This window comes from Cnephaeus nilssonii (genome assembly GCF_951640355.1).
Source record: "Cnephaeus nilssonii genome assembly, chromosome: 2".
Taxonomy (NCBI): domain Eukaryota; kingdom Metazoa; phylum Chordata; class Mammalia; order Chiroptera; family Vespertilionidae; genus Cnephaeus; species Cnephaeus nilssonii.
The window spans coordinates 28,426,861-28,446,585 of NC_137073.1; the positions used below are offsets into that span (position 1 = coordinate 28,426,861).

General features: G+C 41.5%; 1 protein-coding gene across 1 annotated transcript in view; it reads left to right on the top strand.

The window, feature by feature from the left end:
- Window positions 1–12,274, top strand: part of CRCP (CGRP receptor component) — a 34,552-nt gene extending 22,278 nt beyond the window's left edge. Inside the window, exons 5-6 of the mRNA XM_079799849.1 lie at window positions 4,833–4,890; window positions 9,687–12,274. Coding sequence (XP_079655975.1) covers window positions 4,833–4,890; window positions 9,687–9,836 — 208 coding nt within the window. The 3' untranslated portion in view covers window positions 9,837–12,274. The remainder of the gene's footprint in view (window positions 1–4,832; window positions 4,891–9,686) is intronic.
- Window positions 12,275–19,725: the final 7,451 nt, after the last annotated feature.

Genomic DNA, 19,725 nt, shown 5'->3' on the forward strand with positions numbered 1-19,725 from the left:
GGGTCTTGAGCCTGAAACCCAGGCATGTGCCCTGACCGGGAATTAAAACGTGACCTCCTTGCTCATAGGTCGCCGCTCAACCACTGTGCCACACCGGCTGGGCAAATTTAAGTATTAATAGCCATATATAATCAGTTGCTGACATGTTGAACAGTGCCATTTATAATACCTTGTTTTGATTGACTTCATCTCACAGCCATATGCAGAATTCAAGTGCCCTTTACAAATCCTTTGCTGAATGATTCTAAAGTTTTATGGCAGCCCTTGCCCCAAAACCAGACAATTCAATTCCTTCCTGTATGTTCATGTTGCCTTTTGAGTTGGTGCCCCAGCACTGGAGCTCAGAGCAAGTGAGTCTCTGTGGGCCCTTTAAGAGGAACCCCTGGAACTCCAGTAGCTCTCTATCTTACTCAGCCATAATCCCTGCTTGTTTTCATAGCCAGAAGTTATGGGGACTTCTCTTTCTGGCTCTGGAATCCTGGGCTGGAGGGCATGGTTTGGAGCTGGGATTCCTCATTCTTCAAAGGGGACCTCCACAGCTGAGATGCCCTTCCCCATTTTTAACTGCAACAGGAAGGTGTGGGACCAGCTTGTTTGTTCCATGTCTCTGCCCTTCCTACCAGTCTTTGCATGGCTGTTTTTTTATATCCTTAGTTATAGGACTTCTGGTCAGCTAGACTTCAGGTGGTTCTCAATGATGGTGGTTCTGTAGTTTAATTGTAATTTTGATGTGATCATGGGAGAAGGCAAGTACAGCAGTTATCTACTCTGCAGTCTTGTCCAGAAGCCTTTCCTAATTTTTCCATTGCTGCCCTTCCAAGTTTCAACCTTCTCTCGATTTCATGGCTGTAGTCTCCATTGGGAAGGCAGTTATGCTCACCACTATACCACCAACGCTGTAGTCTCCATTTGAATTGATGACTGAACCAAAGTAATCAAAGTCTTTAACAGTTTCATGTCTACTTTTAGTTAAATAGTTGATTCCTGGATCAGATTAACATGTATATAAGTTATTCATGACTGTCAGAAGCAAAAGCTACAGGCAGTGTTTTTCTAAAACCAACCACTAGAGGGGACAGGCAGGCTTCTTTCACTGTGGCTGGGGCCTGGCTCCTCTAGGAGGTAGCCAACCATTGCAGTCCATTGGAATTAATTGGCCTCAGTGCCTGGTGATCCAGGTGGCTGCTTGCCATATATCATCAAGACCAGAACCATCTTTTTATTATTTTTAATATATTTTATTGACTTTTTACAGAGAGGAAGGGAGAGGGATAGAGAGTTAGAAACATCAATGAGAGGGAAACATCGATCAGCTGCCTCCTGCACACCTGCTCCTGGGGATGTGCCCACAACCAAAGTACATGCCTTTGACTGGAATTGAACCTGGGACCCTTCAGTCTGCAGGCCGACGCTCTATCCACTGAGCCAAACTGGTCAGGGTCTGAACCATCTTTTGCTAGCTAGTGCAGTTCAAGGCAGGAATCACATTTATAACAGAAACTATTGAAGTGCTCTTTAATTCTTATATCTGAACTAGAGGCCCGGTGCACAAAATTCGTGCACTGGAGGGGGTGTCCCTCAGCCCAGCCTGCACCATCTCCAATCTGGGACTCCTCGGGGGATGTCCGACTGCTGGGCCTAAACTGGCATTCGGGCATCCCTCTCACAATCCGGGACTGCTGGCTCCTAACTGCTCGGCTGTCTGCCTGCCTGGTTGCCCCTAACCGCTTCTGCCTGCCAGCCTGATCATCCCCTAACAACTCGCCTGCTGGTCTGATCGACGCCTAACTGCTCCCCTGCCGGCCCGATCGCCCCCAACTGCCCTCCCTTGCTGGCTCAATCACCCCGAACTGCTCTCCCCTGCTGGTCAGATTACCCCTAATTGCCCTCCCCTGCTGGCCCGGTCGCCCTTAACTGCCCTCCCCTGCCGGCCTGGTCTCCCCCAACTGCCCTTCCCTGCAGGCCTGGTTGCCCCCCAACTGTCCTCCCCTGCGGGCCTGGTCCCCCCCCAACTGCCCTCCCCTGCTGGCCTGATCACCCACAACTGCCCTTCCCTGCCGGCCATGTTGTGGTGGCCATCTTGTGCAAGGGCGTGACGGTCAATTTATATATTATCTTTTTATTATATAGGATAGGATATCTCAATAGAGTTTTTCTCTACCATTCTTTCATGGGAAGGAAATGAAAGGTACTAGCCCTTAACTGGTCCAGATCTAGTAGTGCAAACTGGAGTTTCATTAATTTGGTTAAGTACTCCCATTACTAGAGTCCCTGAGGGTATTGTAGGAACTATTCTTTATTTCATATCACAACTTTATTCAGCAAAATGGTAGTGTTGAGACTCAACTTGAACTCACTTTGACACTATGTCCCGTGTCATATTTTCTTTAGCATGTGAATTCTTCAAAGCATTTGGTTCTTTAATTATTTTAATTTTTTGCTTAAGGTATTTAATTCTCAAAAACTACACTCTGGCTTACAGCCCAGGTCTCTTCCTTAGGTTTCTCTAAGATGTACAGCTATGACTACCAGGCATAGAGGAAGGACTTGCCTTCAAGATCCAGCCTAGGCAGGTCTGTAAATAACTTTGGGTCCCTAAAAGGGACTCTTCTGTGCACAGATTACTCTTGGGATTTGCCACCATATTTGGGACATGACCTCTGGGGCCAGCAAAGCTCAGAGTGGTTGTCAGGTTTCCCTAGTATCGAGTGTGGTTACCATGACAGCTTTCAGAGTATGGAATCCTGATTCATGTCTCCCCAGTGTTCAATAGCTGTCTCTCCCTTGAACTTCTTCTGTAAGTCAGTGCTACCCTAGCCTTTTTTTAAATTTGTCCTTATACTAGAGGCCCGCCCGGTGTATGACATTCAAGCACTGGGGTGGGAGGGTGGTCCCTCAGCCTGGCCTGCACTCTCTCACAGTCCAGGACCCCTCGCTCCTTACCGCCCGCCTGCTCACTGCTCCTTACCGCTTGGCTCGCTGTTCCTTAGCGCTACCATGGAGGCGGGAGAGGCTCAATCAGTCAGTCAATAAAAGTACCACAAACTTAAATTTCAGTTAATATATGTTTTCCAAACAGGCTAAAAACATGACAATAAACTTAAACTCTTCCCTTGCCATCCCCCAGCCTCACCAAACTTAGGCAGTTGTCAGGTCTGTTGACTGATAGACCTGGGGGTGACCAAGAGCATTTCACATGTCCAGACTCTTTGCCATCCCTGCTGCTGCTGCTGCCCAAGTTCACGACTTTGTTTTCTCTCACCTGGGAGTATTACAGTGTCTTTGCCTCCATTTTCTCAGATCTTCCAGAATTGCTTCAGTATCAACTTGAGCGTGTTAGTCCTTTCCTTGGTTGCTCTCCGTGAGTACAGAGTAACATCCAGCCTCTTAGTAGTCGGGACCCTTAGCAGTCTTGTCCCAGAAGACCCTTGCACTGGACTCTGCAGGACTCTCTAAGCAGAAAGGATAAACAGAACGGGCAGTCAAGGCAGGAACACACAAGTAAATGCCCAGAAGTACAAACATTCATGGAGCTTTAGGAAATGGCTCCTAGAGCGATTGTGGGACACAAGGTTCAGAGAGTCTCCTGCAGAGTCCAGTGCAAGGGTCTTCTCTGTGAAGTCGTCTTCAAGTTTAGAGTCAATGTTTGGGGGGTTATGAGGAATAGAACTGTACTACAACTTTAATAGCAATGACTATTTAAGGAGAAATTACTGTGTGACAGTCACCATTATGAACTCTGCGAACACTAAAAGCAGATGATTAAGAACATGAGCTTTGGTGGTAGAGTCCCAGCTCTGCTTTTTACTAGCTGTGTAACCTTGGACAAGTTATTTATAATCTCAGCATCAGTTAAGTCTGACAGTTAAATGTGCTTCTCTTAATGGAAAGTAAGAAATAAATGGTTGTTGCTGCCACCATAAATGGTAAGGTTTCCATCCCTCCGCACCCCTTGTGAGATAGTAAATATATCATCATGCATGTTTTACAAATGATGAGACTGAGGCTGAGGGAGTCTGGGTGACTTGTACTGCTTCCCCAAACACATGGCTGTGGGATTTGTGGCTTACTCATCTTTTTATTCTATAGTATCTTTACACTCAGTAAGTATTTATTGAATTTAAAGATGTATCTGGAGCTCCAGGGTCAGATTGATAGAAAAATTTAGAAATTGTTACCTGCACAGAGTGGTAATTTTAAGTGGTTCTCTTAAGTCCTGTTGAGAGTCCACACATTTCAACCACCACTTCAGCAGTGAGCTACATAGTGCCATGTGACAGATGGCAGTGATCTTCAACTGTTATTAAATCTTTTTTAAAATTTGTTTGTATTTGTCTTCTTTCCCCAACTGGTTTATAAGCTCTTTGAGGGCAGAAGACCGTACTGTGTACTACTATGTATATTAACTCCTGCTCCTTTAAAGTCGTTTTGTTTACTAAAATAATAGGTCAAACTTGAGTAAGAGTTAATTTTAATCTCAAAAAGGAATTCTCAAGCAGTGACCAACCAAGATTATTTTGTTAATCTTTACTTTCTATTATCTGAATTAAGAAAACTTCTTTTACATTTTCCAAATAAAATTTATTAAACTTTCATCTCTAATATTTGTTACATTTATTACAGACTAAACCTCTATGACCTGTAGGATTCTAATACACATTTGTACGCTTGAGTTTCATTTTACAGTTGAGGAAGCTCAGAGCCATGTTCCAAGTGGTTCTCCCACTTGTCTTGCAAACTGTTCTCTAAACAACTTGGTAAAGAATCAAGATCCTTAGGGGTATGAGAGTTTTAAATGCTTTGTAATTTATTTTTATTTATTTTTTTGACAGAGCTGAAAAACTTCAGCTGCTGAATCACAGGCCTATGACTGCTGTTGAGATCCAGCTGGTGAGTGAAGGAGGCTGGTGTGTGTGTGTGTGTGTCGGGAATGGGGGTGGGTGGGTTGATTTATGGGTATGAGATGTAGAAAGGGTGATATAAAGGCTGACAATAGACAAGCCAGGAACTGACATAACTTGAAGAGACTGTCAGGCCACTCCATTTTATAAGTGAAATTTGATCCTAGTTAGTATGGACTTAGATAAAGTAGAAGACGAAATTTAATTCCTTCTACAGGGTTTAGGACTATGATTTGGTAGCTCTTTGTCTCACCTGATGTCCTACATGATTCTGGCCATTGCTCCCTGTAGGGTTATTGCCAACCCAGATGTTGCATACAAACATTAGACTCAACATGATTGCTGGAATTCATTTCCCCCATGCCTACCCTTTGACCTGCTCTTCCTGAATTTCTTTTCTTGGTTAATGGAGCATATGTGCACTTTCCCACATATTCTCTTTCTTACCCTCCTGGCTCAGTCTCCTAAGCCAGAAACCTGGAAGTCATTCTCTTCTTTTTATCACATTCAGTTAGTCCTCAGGTTCTATTGCTTCTATCTCTTATTCTTCCTTTCCCTACTGCACTGCATTACTCTCTGTCATCATATCTCAACTCGGCTTTTGCAGTTATCCCCTCACCATTCTCCCTGTTCCAGTCTGGCCCCTTCAGTCTATGTTCCACAGCACTATATAGTTCATTTTCTAAAACCATAAATTTGATGATCTGACTTCCCTGCATAAAACCATTCAGAGGAGCCTGATCACGTGGAAAGTCTAAATTGCAGTCACAGCATAAAGCTTCGGAATTGTGGGAGGCAGCTGGAGAAGAAAGCTGAGCGTGGTATAAGGAGAATGTGAAAATGAGGTCCAGTGATACAGATGAGTGGTTGCTGTATTGGCGTGCTATTTCCTTCAGTTGTACAGAGCAAAGAGCATCATTAAGCTACAAATATTAGGCAGGCCATTCAACTGCCAGTGAAAAACTTTGGCTGGAGAATTAACAAAATGAGAATAAAACTGTTTCCAAAGTCAGTTTTAGAAGTATTTAACACTTTGTCAAATTTCCTTCAGAAAAGTGTGGAAGAAAATGGCCAATAATACCTATGATCTCTAGAATTGTTTAAAAAAACAAACAAAACAAAAATACTCTTTCCTTAAAGGGTCATGGGGTATTTAATTTTTGACTAAAACTTATTGTCTTTGTAGTGTTGCTTCTGCCCTTCAGAATGTACTCAAAATTTAGAAAAGTTCCTTCCACAAAGGGTGCCTTTGTGGGTAACTGGTGTTAAGGATACACAAAGATTCCATTTTAAACCCTCATTATTCTTATGCTTTTGACTGTGTGTATGTTGGAGATTCAACTTGGAAAAGAGAAAAAACAAACAAAACAGCAAGAAACTAATTCCTTTCCCTCTGGGTTAAAGATCACATGTCATGTCTCCTCCAACTTTAATCAGCAACATATGTTATTCATGGCTTAAGAACAGATGGAGAAGAGACGAGGATTAGTGTGACCTCATCCCAGAGCCTGTAGAAAGCTCTATCATTACTTGTAAAATTAGCTGCTATTAAGAATACCTATTGTATGCCAGACGTGGTGCTAGGGGCTTTGTAAATGTCACCTTTAATGCCTCCACCATAATCTTGGCTAGTGAGTGGCTGATTCGGGTCTAATTCACAGGTCTTACTGTGTTCCTCCAAGCATGTACTTTTGGATCCCCTCAGACTGTTCGTTCTCTTCTCCTTTCCTTGGTGAAAATTATGTGTGTTGTTTCCCAGTAGTTGGGCCATTTTATATCCAGAGTTTTCCCAGCCTGGGATTTGGCTGTAAAAGATAGCAAATCATTTACCAAGGCTTGTAGTAGTATCTCTTCTCACCAGAGTGGAATAAGAAGTTGGGTTTTCACAGAGAGTGGAAACTGCAGAGGACTTGAGACTTTCCTCATTTAAAGCTTACAACCATTTAGAAGTAATCCCAGCATCTAACATTTGTTAGTATTCAGGTTTAGGGGCTGAAGCTTCTCTTTTTCAATTGCACCTCAGCCATGATTTGTTGCAGCCCTCAGATCTGTCTGAAGAAGAGGAAGCCACCCAGCTTCTGGGACTCTGCCTCCCCTTTGAGCCCTCTGGTCTGAAGATAGGACAGTGAACCCATGACCTCACCGGCCATGGCCCCGAACAGCACTGCCATCTATGCCTGTTATAATGTAGTGACTATAAAATGTCTTGAATTATATAGAGTTTTATGGCTTACAAAAGACTATAGTATTTGTTCTTGTTTGGTCCTGACTAGACACATTACTTTCATTTTATAATAGAGAAAATTGAAATTAACAGGTTGGGTGAACTGTTCCTGGGTCAAATAGCTAAAAGTGTCAGTGACTATTAGATTTTGAGATGTTTGAGGAAAGTAGGAGGTTAGGCCTGGCAGCTTAAAATGAGAAACAGTTCATCAGCTCAATTTGACAGCTCCTGGCCATTGATTTAATCTTTGTATATGATTAAAGACATTGGGCATTTATGTTGACCCATCTGCAAATATATTGGATTTTAAAATTTCATTTGCCTTTATATTCTGAATAACTTGAAACCTTTGATATCAGAATGTTGAGATGATGCTTTGCACTTCTTTATTTGGGCCTGAGAACCTTGGGTTGAAAAGAAAACTTCCTGACTATAATTATCCCTGAGTATCATTTGCGAATCAAAGCTGCTTCTGACAAATTTGGCTAAATGGAAAGCTCATCAGCCCTTTTGCCAAGAACACACCTCCCTGACACCTGATCTTAGTGTTGCATCTACCAAACCCAGAGATTGGGATGCAAGAAGGTGGCCTATTGAGGTTCTCTCTGTTTGGTTTTCTGAAAGGGAAGGTCTCTTAGAGGTCACATAACCAAACTCTTCACCAGTGGACTCTATAGTAGTCTGCCGTACAGCATAGCATCTCTGAGAGAGGAAATGATAGAACCTCCTAGTGGAAGGCATGGTGTTCTAGAAAGAGCTGGGATGCAAAGTCAAAAACCTTGCCCCCAATTGCTTTGAGACCCAGGTCAAGTTTCCTTGTAACGCTGAGCATCCACTTACTTTTAAATTTGTCCTGCCTTGATGTGCAGTGTTCTTGAGAAGCTCTGGGGGCAGTGATTCTGTGACAGCCCCTCACAATCTGTGGGCACTGCACAGATACTAGTGGAAGCTGTCACTCTTTTAACAGTAGTTCCGAGCTCCTTCACCCTCTCACCTGAGGCAGGAAGTAGTTCACCATCAACTGCATATGCCAGTTATTTATAAACTTGGAGACATTCTTCTCAAATGGAGATCATCTTTTCTCAGGATTAAATCAGATTGGATATATCCCTCCTTCCTCTTCCTTCATTCTTTGGAGGCAGTCTATGTCAGTCCTTTCATAGACCCCAGTTTTGCATGTCTGATTTTAAAAATGGGCTTTGGGGATTGTTCCTTGTTCATTTTATTGAGCCTTTGAATCATTAGACAATGGACATTTTATTTCACAGTGTGATGGGAATTAACTTCATTGGTTCACTTGGTATCTTCCCCACCCGAGGTTATTCTCTAGTTGTGGAAACATTTTTGGACTAAGATGAATGAAGAGACTAATGTTTTGTCAGGAGTTTGCAGTATGATCTTGGATGTGTCACCGGACTTTTGTTTCTATACTGTTATTTGTAAAGTGAGGCAGTGGACTGATTTCAGGATTGTAAGTCTAGCTTGCCATCTTTCTTTACTTAAATCTGCCGGATTTCTTTCTAGAATTCCTTTTGGTCTTACTTGCCAAATGTCAGAGATTGGGAAATGCCATAGAATAGGACCCTGGACACCTTTAGCTGAAAAAGTTGTTTGCAATAGATAGCTAATGCCACCAAGTGAATGTACTTAAACAATGTGACTGCCTGCATACTTTTAAAAGGGGGCTGACTATACATTATGTTTGTATTCGATAACATATTGAGAATCAGAGGTGCGGCTTAGAAACTGGCTCATGATTATGGGTGTCCGCTGTGTGTTCAGATTTCCAGGACTGTGTCGGAAGCCAGGCTTTAAGTAGACCTGTGATGAGGCAGTGTGGGGTTGTTTTCCAGCATCACGCATCAGACTCCTGTTCTGCATTCTCAGGAGGAGACTAAGGCCCAGTGGTGTGTGTTCGAGTTGGATAGGCCTGGCTTGGATTTCTAGTTTGCCCCTTGCCAGGATTGTTGTGAGGGTTAAAAGAAATAATGGATATAAAGTCTAAGGTGCAGCACCAGGCACATAGCTCCCTAAAGAGCTGTTCTTAGGTGGTGGGGTTAAAAATGAGGATTAGAAAAAATATATAAACCATTTGGCACCATTGATGAGGCAGTATGGGATTGTTTTCCAGTGACACTCATTAGACTCCTGCTGAGTCATCAGATGAGTTGTTGCTACAGTTTGTAAGTTACAGATGAACTTGTGAAATATAAAAATATATAAAGCACCATGCACTCCCCAGAGGTGAGTTTTTCTTTGCATATACAACATATTCACATGTGTATATAGGGATAAAATTGTTAGGGTTTTCTTTTAAAGAAAAATACTAATCTGCAATTCTCCTTTTTCACTGACCCATTTTGAGCACTAGCACTGGCTTACCCTGAAATTTGAGCTAGCTTCTTCCTCCTGTGGAGCAAAGGTGGAGCGGACCCAGAGACCTGAGGTGGCTCTGGACTGGCCCTGAGCTCTGTGCTAAGAGGCTGGGCTGGGACTGGGAATGACATGGGGTGGCCCAGCCTAGCAGGCTCATTTGTAACCCTGGAGGTTTTCTTCTGCAGATGGTGGAAGAGAGTGAAGAACGGCTCACAGAGGAGCAGATCGAAGCGCTCCTCCACACGGTCACAAGCATTCTGCCTGCAGGGCCAGAGGCTGAGCAGAAGAAAACTACCGGCCATGACGTGACAATGGATGAAGAGGACCCGGCATAGAAGAGCACACCTGGGCCAAGCATCGCATGAACTTGAAAGGCCAGCAGCTGTTTTTCAGACATAGAAGACTATTTAGTTTTACCCTCTATCCCAACAGACCTGATTTCATGGTTAGCTGGGTAAATCACAAAAACAATCCTTTCTCAAAAATAAGCTGAAGAGAGAAATAACTTTGCATTCGGGAGAAGAAACATGGTGAAGACAGGCTGAGGTTGTCAGGGCAGAGAGCTAAAGAAAGGAGGGCCTAGTCAAAGAGGACAATGACTGGGTTACCCTCTGTGGGAAAAATATTTCTTTTGTGGCCTTTGCCACAATTGTGGGAAAGTCCTTTATACGCCGCTAGTACAATACGGTGTTGCCTTTGATGGACTGTCATACTAATTAGCTTCATCTACTTCCTTAGGGACTTCCCAAGCGGGGGCGTAGAGTGTTGTTGGGATGAGAACCGAGTTAGCAGAATCCAGTCAGATGGCTAATCACTCCTAGAGCAGCTCTAGGTTAAAGTGAGCCGCTGAACTTGGCTCACCTTAGGGGAATCTTTTCCTCGAGAACAGCAGAGATAAGAAAAGAACAGGTCTGCCAACCCTTCATCGGGTCTAAAGGCCCTTTTCCTCTATGGCATGGGCTTTGTTTACCGGCCCACTAGTTAGTCTTAAATGTTCAGGCACAGCTCATTCCAACTGAAAAGGCACTTCAAACTGAGTGACTGGCAACAGAAATGCAGTGTTGGTTGCCTTTCTGACTGCCCTGGGCAGGTGCCTCCTTGGAGACTGGGTGAGCTTCATATGTACAACAGGCAAATTATTTGCATCTTTAAAAAGGGTACAATTATGCACTCTTTTAATAGAATATGTAAGAAATAGAGGTTGATTAATGAGAATTTGAATTTATTGGCTATTGCAGGGTTTCAGTTTTTTTTTTTCTTTCAGTTTTTAAATTTTTAAAATATTTTGATAATTATGTGAAGAGCTTGTAAATATTCAAGCATTAGAGAGTTTAGTAGCTCCCAGATATGTGGTTGCTTTTGGTCCTAGGAATATTGAAAGTAAATCTAATTTCCCACATTCATTCTTCTCCCTATTTGGAGAAGAAAATGCCCATAGACATTAATTTTCCAAATTGGCACTCATTTGTTGTAAGATTACATATTTTCAATGCTGCTGTTAATTGGATTGCTTCTTATTCCCTGTGATTTCTAGGTTTTTATTTTCTCTACCTCCTTCCCTCACCCAGTTGTAATTTCAGTCTTAATCTTATCATCTAAAGATCAGGGAGATCTGCTTACAGGCAACATTAAATGAACAGGACATTTATTTTTAAATCTTTCTTGAGTATTGGGAATTTTACCAGGGGCTGTTTTTGTTAGTAAAGGCATACATGTGCTTATGTATTGTTTCATCTTATCCATGAGTGTATTAGATTCTTTTGCTTGATGGATTTAGGGCTTAATCCATTTAATAATAAATTGTTTCCAGGTGACTGCCAACTTTTTTTTTTTTATTGATTTCAGAGAGGGAGAGAGAATTATTGATTGGCTACTTCCTGCATGCCCCCCACTGGGGATCAAGCCCGCAACCTGGGCGTGTACCCCTGACCAGAATCGAATCTGGGATCCTTCTGTCTGAAGACCAACGCTCTATCCACTGAGCCATACTGGCTAGGGTCAACTTGTGTTATTTTTATAGATCTTGAAGAGTTTGTTTCACCATGGATAGAAAGAAATCAAGTGAAATCTGACTTAGAGTTTAAAATGTGTGATTAAGAAAAAAAATAAAATAAATTTAAAAAAGTGTGATTAAGAAAACAATTGAATCTACTTAGATCTAACTTATATGTTGGATTTCAGAAAATTTTTAGTTTCTACCTTTGAGATCTGAATGTAGCCTCAGTTTCTGATTAAACCACACAGACTCTGGAATACTTATCTTTCATCAGAACCATATTCTGTGTAATATTCCTGTCACATTAATAATGAACATTTTAGAAAGAAAAAGTCATAATTTACACAAGAAATATCTGGGAAGGGAACTGAGGAGTCTAGGAGAATCACTTTTCATTTTATATTCAATATGATTTCAGTTTTTGACCATGTGACCAGTTTTATTCTTTAAAAAGGAAGAAGTATGTCCATTTGCATGTAAAAGTTGTTGAATGTGTAGTTGACAGTTAAATCTTGTCCCAAACGTGGAGGCGGAAGCCCAGCTCCATCACTAGGAGAGACGGCACTCAGGGAAGCTGGTACAGGCCCTGCAGCCTGGCAAGAGAAACATTCTGAAATGTCCTGATTAATTGCCGCAGGCCAGAGAATGGGCGAGAGAGCAGGGAGGCTAATCACTTAACAGAGCCGAGGGCCAAAGCCAACAAATGTCTGTTCATATTCCTGAATGTATGTTGCAAATTTTTTTTATTAATTTAATAAATCTTTATTGTTCAGATTATTACAATTGTTCCTCTTTTTCCCCCCCATAGCTCCCCTCCACCAGGTTCCTACCCACCCTCTGCCCTTACCTCCCCGCCACTGTCCTCATCCATAGGTATACGCTTTTTGTTCAGTCTCTTCCCGCACCCCCCACTCCCCTTTTCCCCCCGAGAATTGTCAGTCCACTCCCTTTCTATGCCCCTGATTCTATTATATTCACCAGTTAATACTGTTCATCAGATTTTTTATTCCTTGGTTTTTAGATTCACTTGATAGATATGTATTTGTTGTTCATAATTTTTATCTGTATCTTTTTCTTCTTCTTCCTCTTCTTAAAGAATACTTTTCAGCATTTCATATAATTCTGGTTTGGCGGTGATGAACTCCTTTAGCTTTTTCTTATCTGTGAAGCTCTTTATCTGCCCTTCAATTCTGAATGATAGCTTTGCTGGGTAGAGTAATCTTGGTTGTAGTTTCTTGCTATTCATCACTTTGAATATTTCTTGCCATTCCCGTCTGGCCTGCATAGTTTCTATTGAGAAATCAGCTGACAATCCTATGGGTTCTCCCTTGTAGGTAACTAACTGTTTTTCTCTTGCTGCTTTTTAATATTCTCTCTTTGTCTTTTGCTCTTGGCATTTTAATTATGATGTGTCTTGGTGTGGTGCTCTTTGGATTCCTTTTGTTTGGGGTTCTGTGCGCTTCCTGGACTTGTAAGTCTATTTCTTTCACCAGGTGGGGGAAGTTTTCTATCATTATTTCTTCAAATAGGTTTTCAGTATCTTGCTCTCTCTCTTCTTCTGGGACCCCCATAATTCTGATGTTGGTACGTTTGAAGTTGTCCCAAAGGCTTCTTACACTATCTTCAACTTTTTGGATTTTTTTTTCTTTTTGCTTTTCTGGAGGAGTGTTTTTTGCTTCTTGGTATTCCAAATCTTTGACTTGATTCTTGCGATCCTCTAGTCTGCTTTTAGGTCTCTGTATAATATTTTTTATTTCAGTCAGTGTATGCTTAATTTCTAGTTGATCCTTTTTCATATCTTCGAGGGTCTCGTTAAATTTATCGGCCTTTTCTAGGAAATTCTTGAAAATCCTTATAACCGTGGTTTTGAACTCTATATCCAGTCTTTTGGTTTCCTCCATTTCTTTCATTTGTGACCTGCCTCTTTGTCTCCGCATTTTAGCTGCTGCCCTGCGTTGATGGAGTTGCTTTGTGTGCTAGGTTTCCTATATGGCCCAGTAGCTCAGCCTCCCCAGTTACCTGAGGTGGACACTCTTGGTGCACCCCTTTGTGGGCTGTGTGTGCAGTCTTGTAGTTAAGCCTTGATTGTTGTTGGTATCACTGGGGGGAGTTGACCTCCAGGTCAATTGGCTGTGAGGATCAGCAGTGTCTCCGCTGGGAGGGCTTCTGTGCTCAGCTTGGATGGGGTGGAGTCTCAGGGTGGAGCTGACAGCCTTGGTTTCCCGTCAGCCCCGCCCTAAGAGGGCCCTGTGTCTCAGTGTCCTGCGGCACTGGCTGCGAGCACCTCTGAGAGAAGGCTGCTCTCGAGTTTCGCCCGCTGCCAGACAGTCCAGTTTCTCCCCGAATGAGTCTGGTACCCAAAGTCTCACCCGGAGCTGGATTTCAGTACAGTCGGGAGGTTTTGTTTTCCTCCCGAACGAGAAAGCTAGCCGCGTGTTTGCTGCCCACCCTCTCCGCGCGCCTCGCATAAGCCAGCCGCATTCAGCCGCCCGCCCTTTCCACACGCATGGGTCTCCACACCTCCACAGCTCCTCTGAGTCTGTATCCTTTTCTCTCTCCTTCTAGTTGTAGAATTTCCACTCAGCCAGCTTTCCAGTGGTTCTGGACGATGTCCACTCTGTCTTCCAGTTGCAGTTTTAAAATTGTTGTGCGAGGCAGCAGTATAGGTGTTTACCTTATGCCGCCATCTTGGTTTTTCTCTATGTTGAAATTTTGAATCAACTTCCAGGCTGCACTTTGTACTTTTATCTAGAGAGAATAGACAACCACCATATGCTACCACATCTTGTTTCTGGGCTGTTGCCCACAACCAATCCAAAAGTAGCAAGTACTTCTTTTTAGGGACTATGCACCTATTCCAGAACTTCTCAGTTTTACCTCGCAATCCCTTTATAGCCATGTGAATTCTTTCAAAACAACCTACGTCTTTCTTCCCCAAACTTTCTGTGTAAAGGAGCACTGTCAGCTCCAGGATGGTGGACGTGCTTGTCTCCATCGACCCCTGCTGCTTGTGGTTTAGGCTACACACACCAGGAACTGGTGCTTTTTCTGGCTAGCATTTGGCTCAGTAAACCCTTTCAGGAAAACTTTCGGCCTCAAAGGTTACTGTGTAACAAGCATATGAAGAAGGTAAGGTTTTTGAGAACTAATGCCAGCCTCTGGCCCAATGACTAGATTTTTAGGTCTACCAGCCTTTGTTATTTGACTTTGGTAGGCTCTCAAAAATTTTTTTCTTAAACAGATGTCTTTTTTTTGTTTGTTTTAAAAAAATTGATTTTAGAGAAGAAGGGAGAGAGAGAGAAAAAAAAGCCACTGATCTGTTGTTCCACTTATTTATACATTCATTGGTTGATTCTTGTATGTGTCCTGACTAGGATTGAATTAGAAACCTTGGTGTATCTGGATGATGCTCTAACCAACTGAGCTACCCAGCCAGGGCTCTATTTTTCTTTTAGGGTAAAGTTCTGGTTTTTAACATGGAGAGATTTTTTAGTTATCTGTCAGGAGGGTGCTACTGAGCTGTTTAAAAATTAAGTTGATTCCCAGTTAGATTTTACCCAAATATTTAACTTGTCTCTTTGCTTAAGTTACAGTATGACCCACTGCCACCTCAGATGACTTCCCATTTATTCAGGGCTCGTTTATAAAATAATGGGTACCATTTCCCAAATCAATCATTATGTAACCATACCAGCTCTCAAGAGCTTGTACCCTTGTCAGAGTTGAATAAATTTATGCTCCAGTATATTCTTTGCTAAATCATTTTCTCCCCTGAAACCAAATTAACACTGTGTAAATTGATTATTTCTCAGTAAACTATAAACTGGATCACATACCCTGAAAAGAATCAGCAACCTTATTTAATTACACAGTGGACAAAGGAGATAAAAGGAAGCAAAACTGCCTGGAGATCCTTTTATATCTTTTTAAAATTAAGATATATTTCATATACCTACCATAAAATTTACCCTTTTAAAATGTACCATTCAGTGCTTTTGAGTATACACATAAGGTTGTACAACCATCACCATTACCTAATTCCAGAATGTTTCCAATCAATCCCAAAATGTAAGAGCTTAAACTGTAAAATGGGAAGGCTGCATGACATTGGATTTGACAATGATTTCCTGGATGTGCACAGGCAACAAAAGAAAAAATAGATAAATTGGCCATCATCAAAATTTAACACTTTTCATGCACCAAAAGACACTGAATGAAAAGGAACCAACAGAATGGGAGAAAATATTTGCAAATTATACTAGTACATCTGATAAGTAATTATTTTTTCTTTTTTTAGAGCTTCTACAATGATCTATAATAATAGAATAATATGCTAATTAGACTGGACGTCTTCTGGACATCCTTCCTGACGAAGCCAGGGCAGAGGGAAGCCAGCCCGGGTCCTGGGTGCCAGAGGGAAGCCGGTGCTGGCAGCCCGGGGAAGGAAGGCCTACTCTTGCATGAATTTTTGTGCATCGGGCCTCTAGTTTTATTATACTAGTAAATATGTTCTTTTTGGAATAAACAAGTTTTGTATCAAGACTATCTTCAAACTTAATCTAAAGTAATAAAAGGAAAAATTGAACCAGGAACCATTTTTTTTACCTCAGTTTACCTTTTTATTTAGAGGGACATGAGCAATCCCCAAATTACCCTGACTTATTTCCATAGTCATGGGCAGTGATACAGGGGCAAGTATCCTGTCATGGGGCGTATGCATGTGAATGGTGGGATATATGTATGTGTTGGGATGGTGAGAAGTAATAGAACATGAGACTGGAAAAGGAAACTAGGAATAGATAGCTCTTTGGTAAAGGAATGTGCTTATATCACACATGAGATCACTCTAATTGCAATATGAAGCCTGCATTGGCGGGAGGGGACACAAGGCAGGCAGTAAGGTCAGCTCCCCATTTACTGAACCAATCTTGGAGTGAAATTACTAGTTTATGAACCAAGACAATGGAAGAGTGAACTCTAGGAGTTCTTTATACATTAAGAACACCTACAACTCAAGAAGAAAAAAACCTACATAATTACCATTTTACTTTCCCACAAGCAATGCACAAGGATTCTAATTTCTCCAAGTTCTAAGCAACACTTGTTACTTTCTGTTTTATAATAGCCATCCTAATGGGCGTGGATTTTAATGGTTTTGATTTGCATTTCCCTAATGACTAGTGTGGTTCAGCATCCTTTCACAAGCATATGGAACATTTGAATATCTTCTTTGAAGAAATGTTGATTCAAAGTCCTTGGAGAGAAATGGGGAGTTACTACTTCATGGGTACAGAATTTCAGTTTGGGAAGATGAAAAAGTTCTGGAGATGATGGTAGCGATGCTTGCACAACGGTGTGAATGTACTTATTGCCACTGAACTGTACACTTAAAAATGGTTAAAATGGTAAATTATGCATACTTTACCCTAATAAAAAAATTTTGAAAACCGTGGTATGGAAGGCAGAGGGAGTAGATACAGTAACCCAGATTATTGGTGTAGTTAAAACTCAGCACCACTTTGGCTCTGACCCTCCTAGAACAGAAGAGTTACTCTTAACACAATGCCAAGAATGTGTTGATTGGTTCTAATAGTTTAATGGAAACTATTGCACTGGTTTAAATTGTGGCAGCTGAAATTCTGAATTGTATACATATAATATTAGATCATGACAGTAGAAAGTTAAATATAGAATACAAAGATACATAGACTAAAATTCAGAAATTATGACTTGTTTGGTTAATAGAGCAAACAAGGATTTTTAGAAAGCAATATACATGGGTTCCGACTTACTCGCGTTATGTCGCGCCGTAGGAATGGATCTCCGACGTAACCCGAGGACCTACTGTATATTTAATGTCTTTACTTTCTGTGCTATAGATTAGGAATTTTTGCACTGCATTCTATTCAACCTTTAAACTACTAAGAGAGAACTTGAGAAGCCTACTCCTGGGTCTCAAGAGCAGGAAAAGGGGTAGGGCTACAGGCACCCATTCCAATAGTCAATCCAATTATGCTTTAGACTTTCTTTGATTGTGGGATCATGTACTTTGAAAACCACTTATCATACATAGAATATACCTTTGAATTAAGAATTGGAATCTTGCCCTAGCCAGTTTTGCTCAGTGGATAGAGCATCAGCCTGCAGACGGGGTTGGGGTGTGTGTGTGTCCCAGGTTTGATTCCGGTCAGGGGCACATGCCCGGGTTGCGGGCTCGAATCCCCAGTAGGGGGCGTGCAGGAGGCAGCCAATCAATGATTCTCTCCCATTGATGTTTCTATCTCCCCCTCTCCCTTCTTCTCTGAAAAAAAAAAAAGAATTGGAATCTTATTACTTAAGAATATGAAGTTCAATATTCTGATTAATTTGTTTTTATTTTTTAAAAAATATTTTTATTGATTTCAGAGAGAAAGGGAGAGGAAGAGAGAAATAGAAACATCATTGATGAGAGAGAATCATTGATCAGCTGCCTCCTGCACGCCTCCTACTAGGGATCCACTCTGCAACCCGGGCATATGCCCTTGACCTGAACCAAACTTGGGACCCTTCAGTCTGCAGGCCAACACTGTATCCACTGAGCCAAACCAGCTAGGGCTGATTAATTTGTTTTTAGAATATAAGCTGTACTATTTGCCTAAGCAATATTCAAAAGTAAAGTAATTTAAAAAATTAAAAAGTAAAAGATTTGTATGTTTATTTAATATGAAATATATTTATTTGAAAAATATTAAAGGTATTTTATTTTGCTATTGTGACCAAGGTAAATTAAGATTTAGAAAAGTATAAATTGTTGTATATTTTATTTTAAAAGTAGTTCTAGGCATATGGAATACAAAGATAATGCAGAGTATCTCTGCTTTTAAAGGCACTTATGAGTCCTCTTAGAGACAATATGCACTTCCTTATTAATACTGCTAAATAAATACCAAGAGAGAGGGAAGGAAACATATTGTGCAAACACATTTGGAGAGGCATGAAACAAGGAGACTGCTCAGGAAGAAAAGAGGGAGTTTCACAGAAATCTATGTTAAGTAAATAAAACCTCTGAATGTTAAATGTTGAGTGTGAATTAGCCATGCTTTATGAATTGACTTGTTTCCTCCAGAAAAAAAGATGTGTTGGAGTTCTAACCCCCAGTACCTCAGAATGTGGCCTTATTTTGGACATAGTATTCTTTTTACAGAGAAAACAAAGTAAAAATGGGGCCCGGGGGGTGCAGGATGGAGGGGGTCAATGGAAAAAAAAGATGGGACGCCTGTAATACTTTCAACAATAAAGATATAAAAAATGGGGTTGTTTGGGTGGGCCCTAATCAATATGCCTGGTGTCCTGATAAAAAGGGGACATTTGGCTCTGGCCAGCTTTGCTCAGTGGTTAGAGTGTAGGCCTGTGGACAGAAGGATCTCAGGTTCAATTCCTGGTCAAGGGCACGTACCTGGATTGCAGGTTCAATCCCTGGCCCCGGTTGGAGTGCGTGCGGGAGGCAACCAATTGATGTGTTTCTCTCACATCAATGTTTCCCTCTCTCTCCCCCTTCTTCCCTTCCACTCATTCTGGAAATCAATGGAAAAGATATCCTCTGGTGAAGATTAACAAAACAAAAAAAGGGGTGAGGGATGTTTGGACACAGATACAGAGGGAAGACAATGTGGAGAGACACCTGCAGGAGATGGCCATGGACAGCTAAGGAGAGAGACCTGAAAAAAGCTCTCGGAAGGAACCAACTCTGTTGACAGGTGTAATTGGTGAATATAATTGATTTTGGACTTCTAGCCTCCAGAACTGTGAGATAATATATTTATGTTGTTCAAGTTAAAAAAAGAAAACAATGAAAATCTAAGTATTCTAGGACGGTCATTCACAGTCTGGCCACCTGTAAAATTTCCAACTTTATTAGTCTTGCACAACCCTCCATTCCAGCCAAATGGGTTCCCTCATTCATTAATCAACAAATTTTTATTCAGTGTCTATCATGCAAAGCCAAGGGCTGGGCAGTGAGGATAAGATATGACTGTCATCCAGTGTCCCTGCTTTCAGGAAGCTTTATATTCTAGGGGGAGAGATGCTAAATGACCAGTTTCATAGTTCATTATTTAATTACAACTACAGTTAGAGTTAGAAATGAGAATGAGCTAAGAGAGTACTAGTCCTATATAATAAAAGGGTAATATGCAGATCGACTGAACGCTGGAACGACCGGTCACTGCGACGTGCACAGACCACCAGGG